Source organism: Agelaius phoeniceus, chromosome 9, assembly GCF_051311805.1.
Source record: "Agelaius phoeniceus isolate bAgePho1 chromosome 9, bAgePho1.hap1, whole genome shotgun sequence".
Taxonomy (NCBI): Eukaryota; Metazoa; Chordata; class Aves; order Passeriformes; family Icteridae; genus Agelaius; species Agelaius phoeniceus.
The window spans coordinates 18411432-18427640 of NC_135273.1; the positions used below are offsets into that span (position 1 = coordinate 18411432).

The 16209-nt window shown below is 44.3% G+C and overlaps 1 protein-coding gene across 1 annotated transcript; it reads left to right on the plus strand.

Moving 5' to 3' along the window:
- The first annotated feature begins 1284 nt into the window (after positions 1-1284).
- Positions 1285-13909, plus strand: ANXA8L1 (annexin A8 like 1). Its single transcript, XM_054637373.2, has 13 exons — positions 1285-1409; positions 1507-1553; positions 4818-4908; positions 5172-5266; positions 6354-6467; positions 7207-7297; positions 7908-7987; positions 8603-8662; positions 9155-9248; positions 10831-10926; positions 11171-11229; positions 12071-12193; positions 13532-13909. The coding sequence occupies exons 2-13, from the start codon at positions 1533-1535 to the stop codon at positions 13586-13588; spliced, it is 981 nt and encodes a 326-aa protein (XP_054493348.1). The 5' UTR covers positions 1285-1409; positions 1507-1532; the 3' UTR covers positions 13589-13909.
- Positions 13910-16209: the final 2300 nt, after the last annotated feature.

Sequence of the window (16209 nt, forward strand, 5' to 3'; positions counted from 1 at the left end):
GCACCCTGCGTGCAAAGGCACTTTGCCACCCCGGGAGGAGGAGGACTGAAGGACCACTCATGAGCTCTCCTTGCAGTGTGCTGTTGATCATCCTGCCTCTCACATGTGAGTGGGAACAAAGCCAGTGCAGACTCATCAGCATGTTTGTTGTACCAAGGGCGATGCTGTTCCTCCTTCCCAACTTGCCCTCGCCAATGATGGATGTGTTGGAGGCTGGCCCAGCTCATTCTCTTGGGAACAGCCAGGGCAACTTCCCAGGCCATCAGGGGCCTTGCTGAGTTAAGTGAAATAGTGTGTGGGAGGGAAATAAGAGAGGCCCATAGCTTGATGTTTACCCAGCATCCCACGTGGGCCTGTAAATGTGGAGGGCACAAAGCTCCTATATAGCCAAGTGTTAAGATACAGCTGGTGGGAATGTTTCCAGCAAGGCAGCTTTCCACTGCAAATAAATAAATAAATGCTGGCATGGGGAGATTCTGACAAAAGTCTAGACAGGAAAATATTGCTACAACCATAAGGTATTTCAGATGATTTCATAGAAACATTTCACCAAATATAAGTATGAGAAGCTGTTCAACTCAGTTCTTTTTCTTTTGAAAAAAGAGAAGTTTTGCACTCAGCTCCTAAACCTTAACATGTCACAGCAGCTACTGCAAGCCCTATGACACTTAGCTGGGGTAGTCATTACTCAAACTTGTTAGCCTTAGATGTGTTGGTCCCACGTTACCCTAGAGAATGTTAGTGACTCATGCTGTGGAAGTCTAGGTGTGGGATTTGGGACCTCCTAAGTCTCTGTACAATCTGATGCTTTAAGGAGCGCCACTGTAAGGTGTAGGACATGGATGATGTGGAGTTTGGCTGGGTATGTGGTTTGTTCGGTTTGGAAATTTTTAGGCTGTTTGGCTTTGAGTTTTTTTAAATAAGTTTTTGAAGGGAGGTAGAGGAAGGTATGTTATGTTTCTAGAGTCCTGTTTGGCAGTGTTCCAGATCAGCAGAGGTAGAAAGAGTCTGTAATAGTCAGTGGCTTGTTCAGTTATAGCTGAATTCATCTAGTCTCTTTTATGCTGAGAAATTACCTGGTTGTAATTTGTATGTTGTATCTGTGCCAGAGGCCAAAATGTTAGCAGGGAAGGGCGTATATTGGGAGAAGAAGTGGAAAAATTACAATGAGTCAACAAGGTTGAATTTAGGTCTCCTCACAAGGGAAGCCTCATTTATTAAGCAACTTGAACTCTCCCTGTGAGATCATATGTGAAAAAACAGGTTGAGGCATGTGGGAGGGTGTTGCCCTGTGGAATTTGTAGATAAGGATGCTTTATACCTGCGTGTGCCCGAGAGACCAGTTACATTCTGCGGCTTCCAGAGGGAACGAGCCTCCAGAGGAGTACAGTTATTCCATTTTTCTAGTGGTGAGTTTATTGAAAAGAGCTTTTGTTTCTTCCTCTCCTCCCTATGCCTCCCTTCAAATCTCTGAGGTGTGATATGTGTGGTTTTCTTCACCAACAGAGCCAGGTAACACTACTGAGACCACAATGGCATGGTGGAAGGCCTGGGTAAGTAGAGGATTTACTGATACTCTGAGCGTTTTTGGCACTGTAATAAGGTAACTTATAAGTTGTATCAGGCAGTGTGTGGGAATGAACAGTTTCCTTTAAAAATCAGCAAGACCTTTTTACTGTTTTCTGGCTGTAAAATAGCATTCAGTACTTCAAAAACATTGATGGAGGGTGTTGATATGACTGCTGGCTGTAGGAGGAGGAGCAGATCCTATCTGTACCCTTAGCTGAGAGAGGTGCAGGGGGTGTTTGTGTCTCTGTGTTCATGGAGAGATGCTACCATGCAACAGCAAAGTTACACAGCTGAAGCTGTGGGCTCCTTCCCCGCTCCTTGTCCTGTGGCAGTGAGTTCAGCATGCTGGCCTGTCCCCATTTTTGGTCCCCTGTTGTGCTGGCAAGCTGTGGTCACAGAGGAAGATATGGTCAAGCCACAATGTCTATCTTCGGTGGGTTTTTAATATTGCAACAATAACGTGTGTTGAGCAGCCTGTCTCTTTGCCAGGAGCCAGAAATGCTGTGTATGTTCTCTTGTAAATGCTTGTGGCTCTGAGAGGAATGTGGCAGGATGGGGAGAAGCTCATGGGCTGTGCTGAGGCAGCACCTGGGGTCTGGCTCAGACCAGGCAGCAGGTAGCCCTGGTGATGTGCCAGCTCCCCCATCAGCCTCTGTGGGAGGCCAGGTTTACTCCCACGTCTCAAAATATTTTTTTCCCCAGAAAGATTCAAATTGTAATCTTCCTTCTGAGTTTTCTCTGCCTCTCTATTTCCTTCGGAAGTTTGGTATAATAAAATAGATGTTTATCTTGAGCTTGGAGTAGCTCTCATTTCATTTTTTTTTCCTTTTGGATGATCTATTCTCTTCTACCCCCAAGCTGGAAATAATTTGTAAATTAGAGCGAGAAAAGAAGGAGAAAAGCCCTTAAACTCCAGTGATCCAGTACCAGTTGGTATTGTAGGGGGTGGAGGCATGAGAAGAAAATGAGAGGTCCGAAGAAGGATTGGGAAAAACTTTGGTTTTCTAAACCCTTCATTAAAAAATACAGTTCAAAAGCAAAAGGAATGAAAAAATGTGAAACTTTCTCAGAAAATATTGACTGAACAAAATGCAAACAGTAACCCAACCCATCCCCAGATTCCAGCTTTTTAAAAAAAGTCTATCATTTAGGTTTGAAAATATTTTGGTAGTAAAACTTTTATTCCTTCTTCCTTTCATTTATAGGTAAAACTTTTCACAGCATCAGCTGTAAGGTACACTGCTTCTGCTGCTTTCATGCCAATTATTTATATTTACATGAGCACAAATGCCTTGAGTAGTTTCACTTAGGGAGTTGTAGGATTAATTCACCTGGGAAACAGGACCAAAGTGAACAGGGATTCTCTGAAAAGCTGGTGCAATTGTACTTGTGCTGCAACAGCTATGTGCACAGAGAATGAGGTGCAGGAGTGAGTCACAAATGTGCTACTCAGCAGGAAGGGCCATAACTCTTTATCGGAATTCGTACCAAAAAAGATCATTGTTTAATTTGTTTCCACTGCCTCCAAATGAAAGCTCAGCTTTGTACTCCCTCTTTCACTGAGTCACCAGGCATGGGTCCAGAATGTTTGGGGGTTTCTTCACAGAGCCCTTGCATGCAGCTGGAGAGGACTGGCATCCTTTTCAAAGCAGACTCAGATGGATGAGTCTAACCCCCTGCCCAGGGAAGCTGTGGTGGTGCTGGCCATCTTGGCAGAGGGCTAGAAAAGGAGCACTTGAAATGGTCCTCCCAGCTCAAATTCTTCTTGGCCAATGACAAACTGTTGGAGGTGGCAATGCCCCCTGCTCTGTCACTGCTGTTTTCTGCAGTGACAGCTTCTCCTCAGCCTTATACTCGCTGCTCATTGGGACTCAAAGCTGCATCTCTTGTGAAGTTTCCTGTTGACACCATTTGCTTCACAGCTGCTCTTTCTGCTGGGAGCAAGGTGTGGAGGTGCAGGAGTGTCTCTGTGCTGGCTGTAAAGCAAACTTTTCCAAGTCTTGCTGATTGCTGAACATGCTGCCTCTCTCAATACTCCTCATTGTCACTGCTCCATGCAAAGGTGCCAGCTGTACCCACTGGTTCTCTTTCACATGGGAAGTAAGAGCAGAAGGGATTTGCATCTTAGCAGGAGGCTGATGGGCAGCACTTGGTGGTCCATGTTATGTAAGTCAGGTGGGACAACCCTAATGCTTCCTTCTCATCCATAATCTCTGGTTTTTATCTCACTGTGTAGCCATCCCCATTAAAATATTTATCAGGTCATACTGATACCATTAGTTTAATATTAACCCTGCCTCTAAAAGCAAATTTATGAGAATATAGTAGTATCCAACTTAGATATCCTTGCTTCTGGGAAGGAGAAAATTGTGTTTATTATTGTAATTAAGTGATGATGACTCTTCATGCCTACCCACCCAAATACTCCCCCTGTTGACAGGACCAGCTTGTGATAGATGTGACAATATATTCAAGCCAGTTCTTTGACTACCAGCTTTGTGAAATTTTGCCTGGGTTCTGGTTGATGGCCCTACTACCTTGTGGTGACTAAAATAAGCCTCAGTGTGTCTTTTATGCCCTGGGCCTGTACTGTCAGCACCTCAGGGGTTTGTTAGGAGGATTCTGGTGTAGGTGTATCTAATTCTTGGTACAGGGAAGAACACCAAACCTGCACTCCTCCAGATGGATCTCTTCCTTCAAAGTAGTCTTTTGCCCCAAATCCTTCCAGTGGAGATGCTCCCTTCTTGAAACTAGCTGTGCAGAAGTGCAGCAGCAGCTGCTGAAGAAAATGGTCTGTGAGAACAAGACAATTTCAGGAATTCAAAAAGCTATCTAAAAGCTATCCTGCACCAACCCACTGAGAAATGCAGTATGGTACAACAGCATCCATGCTGTGAAGGACTGTAATTAAGGGGTGAATAGGAAAGTCCAGTCTATTAGAGTCTGTGCTTTTCTGCTACTCTGCCTGACCTCACAATGCTTGCAGCACTGTCAGCCATGCTTTGCACTTCATGTTCCTGCCAGCAAAGGCTGGTACAGGCAGGTGGGAGCAGGAAACTTGTGTTCTCTTTGGAGAGAAACTTGTGTTCTCTTTTTGCTGTGCTGAGAAACTTCTGGCCAATCTCTCCTATTTTCTGTGACTTCACCCTGTGGAGGCAATAAATATCATTAATGTACTTTCCAAATGCTTTTTCTCCAGCTGATGAAAAGCAGTGGTGGAAAGTCGTGTACTTTTCTTCTTCTTTCAGAGTGAAGCAGAGGGCAAGTCTGTGGCAGGTACTTTAAATTTTAATGCTGCACCTGATGCTCAGACTCTGTACAACGCCATGAAAGGGCTGGGTGAGTTGACTCCAACCACATATGTAAATTCTATGTTCTTATAATTGCTAAGTTGAAATCAATTCCTTAGAAAATTTGCATCCAGAGATATCACCTCTTTTTTACTGTGAAAAACTAATATTAAAGTTTCCTCGGTATGTACTTAAACTTCTACACAGAGGCAGTGAACCAGACAAGGGTGTCTAAATATTCAGATTGGGATTTTGGACCAGTCCCAGCTTATTCTGTGCACTGTATTTATGATTTGTTGTTGCTTTCCACAGGGACTGATGAACAAGCTATAATTGATGTCCTAACCAAGAGGAGCAATCTGCAGCGTCAAGAGATTGCCAAATCCTTCAAAGCACAGTTTGGAAAGGTTCTTCCAAAACAATGCCATTTCAATCACTGGTTTACTGCATGCAGGATGTAGTAAATGGGCGTACACTTCTTTCTGAAAGCATGATGCAAACTATATGCAGGTCTTCTGCAAATAAGTAGACTAATATCTATTTATAAGGTCTGTGATGAATGTATAAAATTAATGTTTGACCAGGAAAAAATGGTTTTCTCCAAAAGATTCAATTTTTTAAAAATGCATTTTGACCAGAAATACTTTTTTAAAATCAGTCTTAATTTGAAGTGAAGCTTCTTATTGATTTGAAGCTGTAACAAAAATTGATACCCATCTAAGTAACATGTTGAGTAAAATATTGCTTTGTTTCAGGCCTTTTTAAATGTCAAAAAAAGTTCAATTTCAAGACTTATTTAATTATGCTTGTTTGGAAATTCTGTGGTTATCGACAACTATGTTTTCCTTTGCCTCTGTTTCTTTGACAAAATCTTACTTTTATTGGGAAAATCTTTTCACCAGCAGACTGTATACCTTCAGCCCTACTGTGAGCCTTCCTGGAAAGGGGACTGCCATACAAAGCCTAAGGAAGGGAAGCAAATATGGGGGTGGTGGGTATGGAACAATGAATAAATAGAGCCCTTGCATCCCACTAAAACAGAGAGAGTCATACAACAGAGGGAGGAAAACCTGCATTATAGTCAGAGGGAAGTTTGAAGTGTATCTTCAAGCAGACTGCAGTCCTGATTCTGCAGATGTCCTGGGTGCAAGTTTAGATGCAGTTTTGGGAATCTCTCTGAAGCTACACCCTTGCTCAGTGCAAGGCCTTCAGCTACCTGGCTCTGCTCAGTGAGTTAGGCAGGGTGGAGCAAGATTTGCTGCAGGATTAATTATTGAGAAAGCCCAAATATCAAGAAAACAGGGAATGTATAAACATCTAGACAAACCCCATTTTGGAGTTAGGTGCCTTTTTCAGTCTCAGGACCTTTTTTAATGAATCAGCAATGCTGTCATTCACCTTCATTACTGGGGCCATGGGGATGGAAGCAGCATGTGCAGCAGAATGATCCTGTGGGTCTGTTTATGTAACCATGTGATGATGCACATTTGACAGGATCTGATTGAAAGCCTGAAGTCTGAACTGAGTGGCAACTTTGAGAGGCTCATTGTAGCTCTCATGTACCCCCCATTCAAGTATGATGCCAAGGAGCTGTATGATGCCATGAAGGTAAGGAAATTGCATGCTGATATTTAAGTAGTAGCACAAATACAGTGCTAATTTCCTGCACTTGTGCAAGTGTTAATAACTGGACTGTTACATGGCTAAGTTTGTTATTAGCAGTAGCCTTTGAGAAATACTTAATTGTACTATTAATATTCTGGGGGAAAATGCTGCTTAAATATTTATGGATGTAAGAAAGTTTCTGTACATACATGACTCATAGAGCCTAGGAAGGCAACAACAAGACTGAATTCAAACCCAAACCTGCTGCCCTGATGCCCCAGCTGAGCCATGAAACCTTTAAGGAATCAAGGAGTGGTGGTGCAAGGGCTAGGCTGGGGTCGGATGGGACCCTACCTATTGATAATGTATCTTTACAAGCTTCAGATGCAGAGTGACCTGTTAAAATGGTATAAAGATGGACTGACTGCCAAACATTGGTCCCCCTGCATTCCTTTAATGCTGTCTATTGTCAAAGATCTGACTCCAGAAAAGCACTGAGAAAATGTAGGGTTATATAAAAGCATCCTTTACAAATCAGGCACCTTGGAAAAAGAAACAGTGCTCAACCCAAATGTGTTTTGTGCCTCCAGCTTTCATCACGATGCTTTCTTACAGCTCAGCACACATCCTGACTTTGCTGCCATCCAACTCTTCCCTTCACCATACTTCTCTAGCAGTAAATCATTTCCATGACTAAATGCCTGTCTCCACCTTTATTTCTCCACTGTGTTTTCTATTATAGGGTGTGGGAACAAGGGAAAGTGTTATCATAGAGATCCTGGCATCTCGGACAAAAGCGCAGATCAAGGAGATTATCAAGGCGTACAAAGAAGGTAAGTGCCTGAGCCCAAGGTAAGTGCCTGGGGCTCAGATTTCTGTGGTCAGAGCTCAACAGGCAGGCATTATCAGCTAGCACTGTCAGCAAGAAAATGGCTTTTCTAAAAGCATTTAACTCTTAAAGCAATTAACTCTGCTTTCAGCTGGCAAACAGAACATGGCTATGATGGGAGAATTTGAAAATCCCTTTCTAGGTCTTCATCCAGCTGCAGCCAAGGGTCAGCAAATTATGAATTTGGTTCAGTTTGGGTACAGAGTACTGTGGGAACATAGACAAAACTATAGCTGTGCACTTGGCTTTTCTTCCCATTGAATAGCTGGGAATTTATCAATTTGTAAATATTTTATTTTGTTCATCCCTTCAGCTATACCTTTAAAATTAGCTCTGGGTTTATTTCTTGGACATCAGGGGAGCTAGTGACTCAGCTGGATGCAAATGCTGACCTGGGCATCACACAGGGTGTGAGCTGCTCTCAGCCCTGTTTTTTTCCTTGATGACCCTCTTGCTCAGGCTATTGTGTGGGCTTGGGTTACTGGTAATATCTTGACTGTATCACCTAAATAAATAACAAATCCTTCCCTTGTCCTTCTCTTTCCCTTGGGTAGCATACGGTTCTGATCTGGAGCAAGACATAAAATCAGAAACGAGCGGCTACTTAGAGCAGATTCTGGTTTGCCTTCTTCAGGTAATGCTTGAGAAGAGAAATGAGGGTGTCAAGGTCTTCACATTTCTCTCTTCTTTTCTGGAGTAGACATGCAATGGGAGAACCAGTACAGTCATGATCACCAGATAAACTGCAGAGACAACCATGTCACTTGGACTGGATCCGTTTCAGCTGTGACGTGACTGAAGCAGGGAAATCTCTCTCCCTCAGCAGCAGTAAGAGAGCTGGGAACTTACAGCCAGCTCTCCTGCAGAGACACCTCACTTTCACATGTGTGTAAAGCCACTGTACCCTGCAAGGGTCTTAAAAAACAGTGCCACTCCACTAGGATTCACCACTTTTCCAGGGCCTGTGCCCTCAGTGCCTGAGTGCATTTACCCTACCACATTTTTGGAATTTTCCTGCCTGGTAGCAGAATAACTGAGCAATTTTTTACTCTGCTTCATATGACTGACTTCAGCGCCTTTCAGTGAAGGAGCTGGAACTCGTGCTGTCTGAAATATTAGTGCTTGAGTACTCTGCAGAAATAGTTAACTGAGAGGATAATTGGTCTTTGATCAGAATGAGTGCTCTGATCCTTATTTATGGAAGAATCTTCATGAGACATAATTGTTACCCTTCTTTTTCTGCTCATAGGGTGAGAGGGACAATGCCACCCTCTATGTGGACACAGCCCTGGCTCTTCAGGATGCAGAGGTACTCTCAAATACCTGAGATCACTGATATGCCTGCATTCCCACCTTCTTGAACTTCAGAGTGCTGCAGTGTCAGCAGAGGGTTGGAGTCACAATAATTTGGGGTGGGGTTATCTTTAAGTAACTTGGGGTTTTTTCAATTTTGCCTGCATTGCTGAGCTCTGCCATTCCAGAGAGGGGTGATGAGGCCTGGGCTTTGGCTCATCTGCTTTTGATATAGCTATGGTGGAATGGAAGAGGAGAGAAAAGGGAGGAAACCTCAAGTGTATTGTTGGCTGTTCCAGCTGCTGCAGAAGGGGTAGAAAGGATGGAGATAGTGGATGTTCCATTTGTCAGGAAGACAGAAAGGTTTTCATAACCAGCCCTTCTAGACTCTGGTTGACACGGTGGTTTGGGTTACTCCCTTTACCCCAGCCATGCCTTCAGCCAAACTCTGTTCCTTTAGCAGCTGCACACACAGAACAGCTCACTAATAACTGTGTGCTAATTCCAGGCTCTCTATGCTGCTGGAGAGAAGATACGGGGCACTGATGAGATCCAGTTCATCACCATCTTGTGCAAAAGGAGTGCCACACACCTCATGAAAGGTATGGAGCAGAGCCCACATTACCATCACTACACCCCCAAGCCTCCAAAATCACAAATCACCCTAGGCAAGAAGAGGAGGTGGGGCTATAGATGAGAGACATGGGTGGTCAGAAATAAGTACCTGAGCCTGTTTTCTAATTCCTGGTCACCCAGTGACCAAAAGCTGCAAGCAGATTTTGTGAAAGATTATGAAGATTTAGTTCTGCTGAAAATCAATTGGCTTTCCAGGAGCCCTTATACAGTGGTGATAACTGGCTAGTTGTTTTTATAAATTCAAGAAGTGAGTGACTGAGTACTGTCCTAATTAAGTAGGAGTGTGTGGTGAACAGACATGTCCCCTTGGATGTGGGTTCATCTGGGGGTAAAAAAAAAAAAAATCACTAAAAAAGTAGCTGGTTATTCTGTGCTGGAGAGTCACAGGGTGCAGCCTGCATTTCTGCCCCAGGTCCTTTTGAGGGCATCAGAGGCTGCTGGGAGGGAAGACACAAGCCCTGCTCCAGCTGAGACCTCAGCTTCCCACTGTCCATGCAGCAGAGACCAAACATTGACTTCTCAGTGCTTTTGAGGCATAACAGATTTTGTTATGTTGGCTGAATCTAAGCATATGAAGTACTGTGTGAATCAGGTGGACCTAAAACTGATAAATTTAGCCAAAGATAAACTAGATATGCCTGAACTCTTTCTAAGCTGAGGTCCTCTGCTGCTGTTTCTATGCCCTGGAAGCCAGCTCCCCCTTGTGTTTCAAATTCAATCTCTCAAGGTCCCTTAAAAATAAACAAGACAAACAAAAATAGGTGGTCTCTTTAGTATTTGTCTGTATCTGTCTTTAAGAATTGAATTTCATCTTGTTGTGATGATGCAATCAGTCTTTTGAACCTACTGTGGCACTAAGCAATTTCTTCTGTACCTATTTGTCTTTTAGGTCTGAATGTAATTATTGCAGCTTTTTAAATTTGTTTTTAATGGAAAGAGTAGTTTGAGTTGAGAAGTTTGTATCCATCTGTCTATTCTATATTCCATTTCCCTAAAGTGTCTTGAAGGTTGATGATCTTAGGTGCTGAGCAAAGTTTCTTAAGATGTCTATGGCATTACATAGCAGTTTTCCTTCTTTGTTAGTCCTAGAAAGCTAGGAGCAGAAACAGATATCAGTGTTTCTGAGCCTTGGAGTATCCAAAGTGTATAAGGCAAGCAATGACCCTGTTGCTGAGCGTTTGCTACTGTAGGAACTCCAATATCTTGGAATCTGCACCTGTATTTTGCTCATCTTTTCTCAGTTGTTTTAATTTTAAATTGTGGTTGAAATAATAAGTTTCCCCAAATGGTGTTGTCATAATTTTAAAGTCCATTGGCTGTGAACTGCACAGGGAATTAGGAACCATGAATGCTTTGGCTTTTGGTAAATGTTAACATCCATCTTTGTGGCTGATTTTTGATGTTGACTGAAGCTGGTGCAAATGTGGCCATTGCTTTTGCAGGATCTGTGTGTTCATATTGCCACACAAGTAATGCCTGTAAATATTGGGCACAAAAGGCCTTGAGGGTTACTTGGTAAAAAATTTAAGTTCTTTTTGTTTCAAACAGTGTTTGAAGAATACCAGAAACTGGCTGGTAAGAGCATAGAGGACTCTATCAAGAGTGAAACTCGTGGTTCACTTGAGGATGCCATGCTGGCTATTGGTAAGTAATGAGCTTTTCTTTGCTTTGTCAGAGTCTGCTGCCTTTTCTTCTGCAGTAGTTGACTTATATTAGATGGATGTGCTTTACAAAGGTATCTGGTATGAAGTAAGGGGTAGTTCCTGGATAAGATAAACTCAGATTCCAGGAGCACACTGAATTAATGGGAAGCATGAAGGATCTCAGTCACCTCCTGCCCTGGGCTGGAATTACCATTGATTCTTACTGAGCTTTTTTGTATGCCTAGTGAAATGCACCAGGAACATCCGTTGCTACTTTGCAGAGAGGCTGTACAATGCTTTAAAGGTAAGACTCTTCATTGCAACACACTGGTTTTCATACAGACTTAACTTGTGACCTGGCTTCCACCAATTCAAACTAGAAGAGCCAAGGTTTTGGTGAAATTCAGCAGGTTTGGTACAATTGTTGCAAGCAATAGCAGAATCCTTTCAAACACCTTGAGTAGAACAGTACCCTTTAAATTCAAGATAACAAGGGAGTCTGGCTTTTCTGGCTTAAGAGTCTGCAGGGAGCCCAGCCCCACTTTCTGGAACACAGGCAAAAGAGGCTTTTCTGGGAGGTTGTTTATGGGGAAGACTTGCCTTCCATTTAAATAGACTGGAACACAGTATATTTTTTTAGGAAGTAATTCTTTCAATGGCAGTATAAAATGAGACTTTCAAATGGGGACACATAGTGTTTGCAGATTGTGCCCTGTAATACTTAACTGGTATGTACAAGATGTCAGCTCTCCAAACCTTCTGGAAAGCTGAGATAACAGTTTTGTTAGCAGTGTGATCTTAATTTTCCCGTGAGTGATGAAACAATATTGGCTGAAGCCAAGCGCTGCCTGGGTGATTCTGCAGAGGGGCAGTCTGTATTCAGTGCCAGCTCCCACCTCTCTAGCGTGTTTGCTTTTGCATTTGACATGTGCAAAACTTGTGCACAAGCCATGGTGGGCTTGTGGTGTTTGCAGTGGCCCCTGGGAGGGGTGTGAGGGCAGGCCCTCCAGAAAGAGATGCAGATGTTCCACAGGAGAGGTGCCAAGTGGTGTTTGAAAGCTGACTCCTTGTGCCCTGGACTAGTTTGCCCAACTTATCCCTTGAACAGCCAGTAGCATCACAGACTGCTGTATCTGTTGTTCCAGGGGGCTGGCACCGATGATGGGACTCTGATAAGGGTGCTTGTTTCTCGAAGTGAAGTTGACCTAAATCTTATCAAACCTGAATTCAAGCGCATTGCAGGAAAGTCTCTCTCCAGTATGATTTTGGTAAGCAGAATCTTGATATGATGTTCTCAGCTGTTGCATGTATTCCTAATCTCTCCAGCACTGTGGGATGCTTCCATGGTTGTCAGCAGTAACAATTTCAAATCTGCTGTGGTCATGGCTCTCCTTCACTAGGCCTGTTGACAGCCATGTCCTTGAGAGACACCTGTGTCTGAAAGGTGAGTCAGACCACATGCTCTCTGTAAGGACTTGGACAAAGGAGACACTGCACTAGGATTTTCATGGACCAGTCTCTGTTTCCATGCACTGCATGACTGTTCTAGATGAATCTAAATTAAATGAATCATTCCTGTTATACCTATCCCACACTGCTGGGCCATTTTCTCCTCTCTCTCTCTGCCATCCTTAATTACCTCAAGCCAGTGCCATCCATATGTGTCAAAATTATGCTGGAGTATATTGTTCCTTTTCCTTTACCTTTTCCTTTTCTGTTGCTTGAGGGATTTTTTTGCTGCCTTATCCCAGGTGAAAGCCTGGTCTACACTGTGATGAGATAGGTTCAGAAACTGAACCTTGTCAAGGCTTATTGTAGCATTTGAGTTTCAGCTCTGAGTGAATGTGCCTCCCCTGTTAGTGCTGAAGTGCTGGGTTTTTACCATTTGTCCCCAGGACTTTGGGACATTCCTCTGCCCCTGTGCAAATGGCACAAAAGCCCCGTCCTTAGCAGTCCCTATGGGAAGTCTGGGTCTTGGTAATGAAGGGCCCTTCTTATAATTGACACTGTCAGTGTCTGTCATGTTGATTAATGATCAGCCTTCAAGGGTCTGTACAGAACATTCATTCCTTCTGAGAAGTGGAACTAGCTTTACACCTGTCACCACAAAACATTCAAAGGAGGAAATTTTCTTTACCGAGTGAATGTTTTGTGTAGTGCTTCTAGACCAAAATGACCACATTTTTGGCTTTTTAAAAAATGCCATGTGTCAGGGATAACTATAAAACTACCTTTTCCCTTCCTGTAGGGAAGAGGTGCTACATAAATACCCAGGGACAAAAAATCTGAACACAACAGGTTTTCTTGCTGTCATTTGTGCTGACTTTGTGCTGCTTTGTGGGACAGAACCTTGATCAATTGCTCACCTGCATTCCAAAGGGAAAAATTGGACTCGATGAATGTTATTTCAGGTGGTAGCTACAAGCCCCATTTCTCCGTTCGCTTTTGATGGTGTGTCAGCTGGCAGCAACTCTGCTGAGCTCTGACTTGCTCTTTCCAAAGCCCTTTTCCTGTGTGGGCATATTCCACAGACTGACACCGTCAGCACTTGGAGCGTGCAGAGGAACTTCTCTGCTCACCTATATTTTAATGTTTTCTCCTGTCAGGAGGATACCAGCGGCGATTACAAGACAGCCTTGATGAATCTCTGTGGCAGTGACTGACAGACTCTAGGAGGAAGATGTTGAAAAGGATACAGAGAGAAGATTAACAGTGAACAAGGGTCTGAAAATGTACTTGTAGAAAATCTTTCCATTGATCCAAGTGGGAGTGAAAAGAAGATCAAATTAATGGCTGAGATATCCAAAGCTCTCTGAGGGATGTGGATGCCCATTACACACTGAATACTATCCACTTCCCAAGCAGCTTTTCAAACACAAGGGGGAATGTTAATTTCTTGTTTCCATTTTCTTCTTTGAAGTTTTCCTTGTATTTTAACCCATGGTGAAGGATGGCACTTTGACATGGAATTAAAGATTCTTCTAAATCCTCTATAGCTGTTTCACAAGTCTGAACAACCCTACAAAGCTTGGGCTGAAGCCATGCTGATTTCACCAGGACCAGCTGGTAGAGCAGGGCTGCTGGATGCTTGAAGGATGGGTCTGGAAGGAGTCCCAGATATTAATGAGGATTTAGGACATGGGTCAGAACAGAGAATTTAGTGCCAGAGGCAGTAGTTTAGCAGCCTTATCTAGATAACTTCACAGGGAGCTCCCGAAGGAGCAGTGAGTGGCAGAGCCAAGTTGGCTGCTGCAAGCATGTGAAAGTTGAAGGCTGTGTGCCTAATTTCCTTCTTGCTTGTCTGTTGGGGAAGAGCAGCAAGTTCAAGTCCCCATGTCAATGTCAGACCATGGGGGAATCAAAACTGGCATGGATGATTTAGTTTTGGTGAATACAGGATACCCTGCCCATGGGAGCAGACCTGTTTCTGCTTCTAGTGTCACAGCAACTTCTCAGCAGTCACTAGACTCCCTCCAAAATTGCCTCCAACCCCCATGACTGCACCACCAGGGGCCTGAGTGAAGCCCCAGATGTGGACAGTGATACAGAGAGAACAGTCTGAGAAGTTTGGGTCTGCTTGACCACTGGTTCTCCACACCTAAAGCAATCCTTTAAACGTGTAGTTACAAAAAGGCTTTCAGTAAATGTGTTCAGTAAAGGAGCTTTTCTGATCCAGTGGGTGAACTTTTTGGCTGAGGGGTGCTCCCTCCCTCACACTGCTGAGATTTGCAGGAGTCGGTGACATGAGAGTGGCAAGTTCAAAAGCTCTTGGTGAGTTCAGGACACAGACAAGGGTCCTGGGGTCAGGGTATCAACACACCTCAAGTGAACACGGAGAAGAGGAGGTTTCAGTCCTCGCCCCTTTAAGTGCTTGTTTTTTCAGTGGTATCCCAGTTTCTTGCCTGGTCTCTGGCTGAGCACCAAGGTGGGGGATTCTTCTCCCACTTTTTGAGGCACATGGGCCAGCTGTGTGCACCAAGGGATGGGGACTCGCATGTCCTTTGTGCTGCTCCCACTTGGTTTTTCACAGTCACTTATTCTAATTGACACTGATGATCAGGCTTCCCCGTTTCGTTTTGGCTTTTTTTGAGTCTGGTAAGTCCTGTGAGTGCGGTGCGGGGGCTGCGGCCGCGACGAAAGCCACGCTTACACCGCCCTCTTGCTGGGGACGGCCTGCGCAAACCCGGCGGCGGCACCACCGGGCATCCCGAGCATTCCCGGGCATCCCGGGGCACCCCGAGCATTCCCGAGCATCCCGGAGCATCCCAGGCACGGCCTCTGCGGGGGCCAGGAGGAGCGGGCGGGATTTCCCCTCCCCGTTCGCTCTCCCGCAGCCGCCGCAGAGCCGGGCTCGCAGGGCTGCGCTCCCTGGCAGCCGCGCCGGGGCTCTCAGGCCGCAGGCCTCGGCACGGCACGGGCTCTGCAGCGAGGCGCTCCTCCGGCCAGAGCCCTGCCAGGAGGCGTCACTGAAAGCATGACCCGTTCTGGTGTGTTTGGGGTATTACTTTGGAAAGCCCAAATGGGAATTTGTGCCTTTCTGAGCAGGGAACAGGAGTGGCTTCCCCGGCTGCACCCACAACATCTCTGTTTCCTGGAGCTGGACAGGCAGCAAGTGAAAAGCAATCCCAGCTTTGAGGGACCTAAAGTCTGACTAGGAAAGCCTAATGAAAGCTCAGCTCTTGTAGTGTATTTTAGTTCAGAGTTGTGTGATGCTTTCACTAAAACATTTGTGTTTATATTGCCCCAGAGCTCCCGTTGTTGTTATTGTTAGCACGCTACTCAGGTCAGAGGTTGGCTTTTCTTCTTGGCTTGTGCTTAGCACAGTGGGTGTGGATTAGAGCTGTTTCACTGTGATTGTGATCCCAATTTATTAATAACAGCCTGGGAAATGTAAAGTGAGTTGCCAGAATGCTCACAGGAGATCAGTAGTAAAGCTGGAAAGAGGAACAACCAGGGGAAGCTGATTCTATCACTGTAATTGCTGGGAAACAAAACAATTGTAAAACATCAATGAAGATTTAATTACATATTGATTGCTGCTAAAATGTTCCCTGGGTGAACAGGTGCTTTAATAAATCAGGATCAATTCCTAAGCTGTTCTAACCAGTCTTTTCTAAGTGCAAATATTGACTTAGGGCCTTTCTATTCATTCACAGTTTTATTAACATGATTTTATTGCACAAAAACCAAGATAAAAGCTTGGCAAGGAAAAAGTAACAGGGGCAATGTAAAAAATGTTCAGGACTGGTGCAGGCTTTCTGCTGCCTGTTTTCAGCCTTTTTCT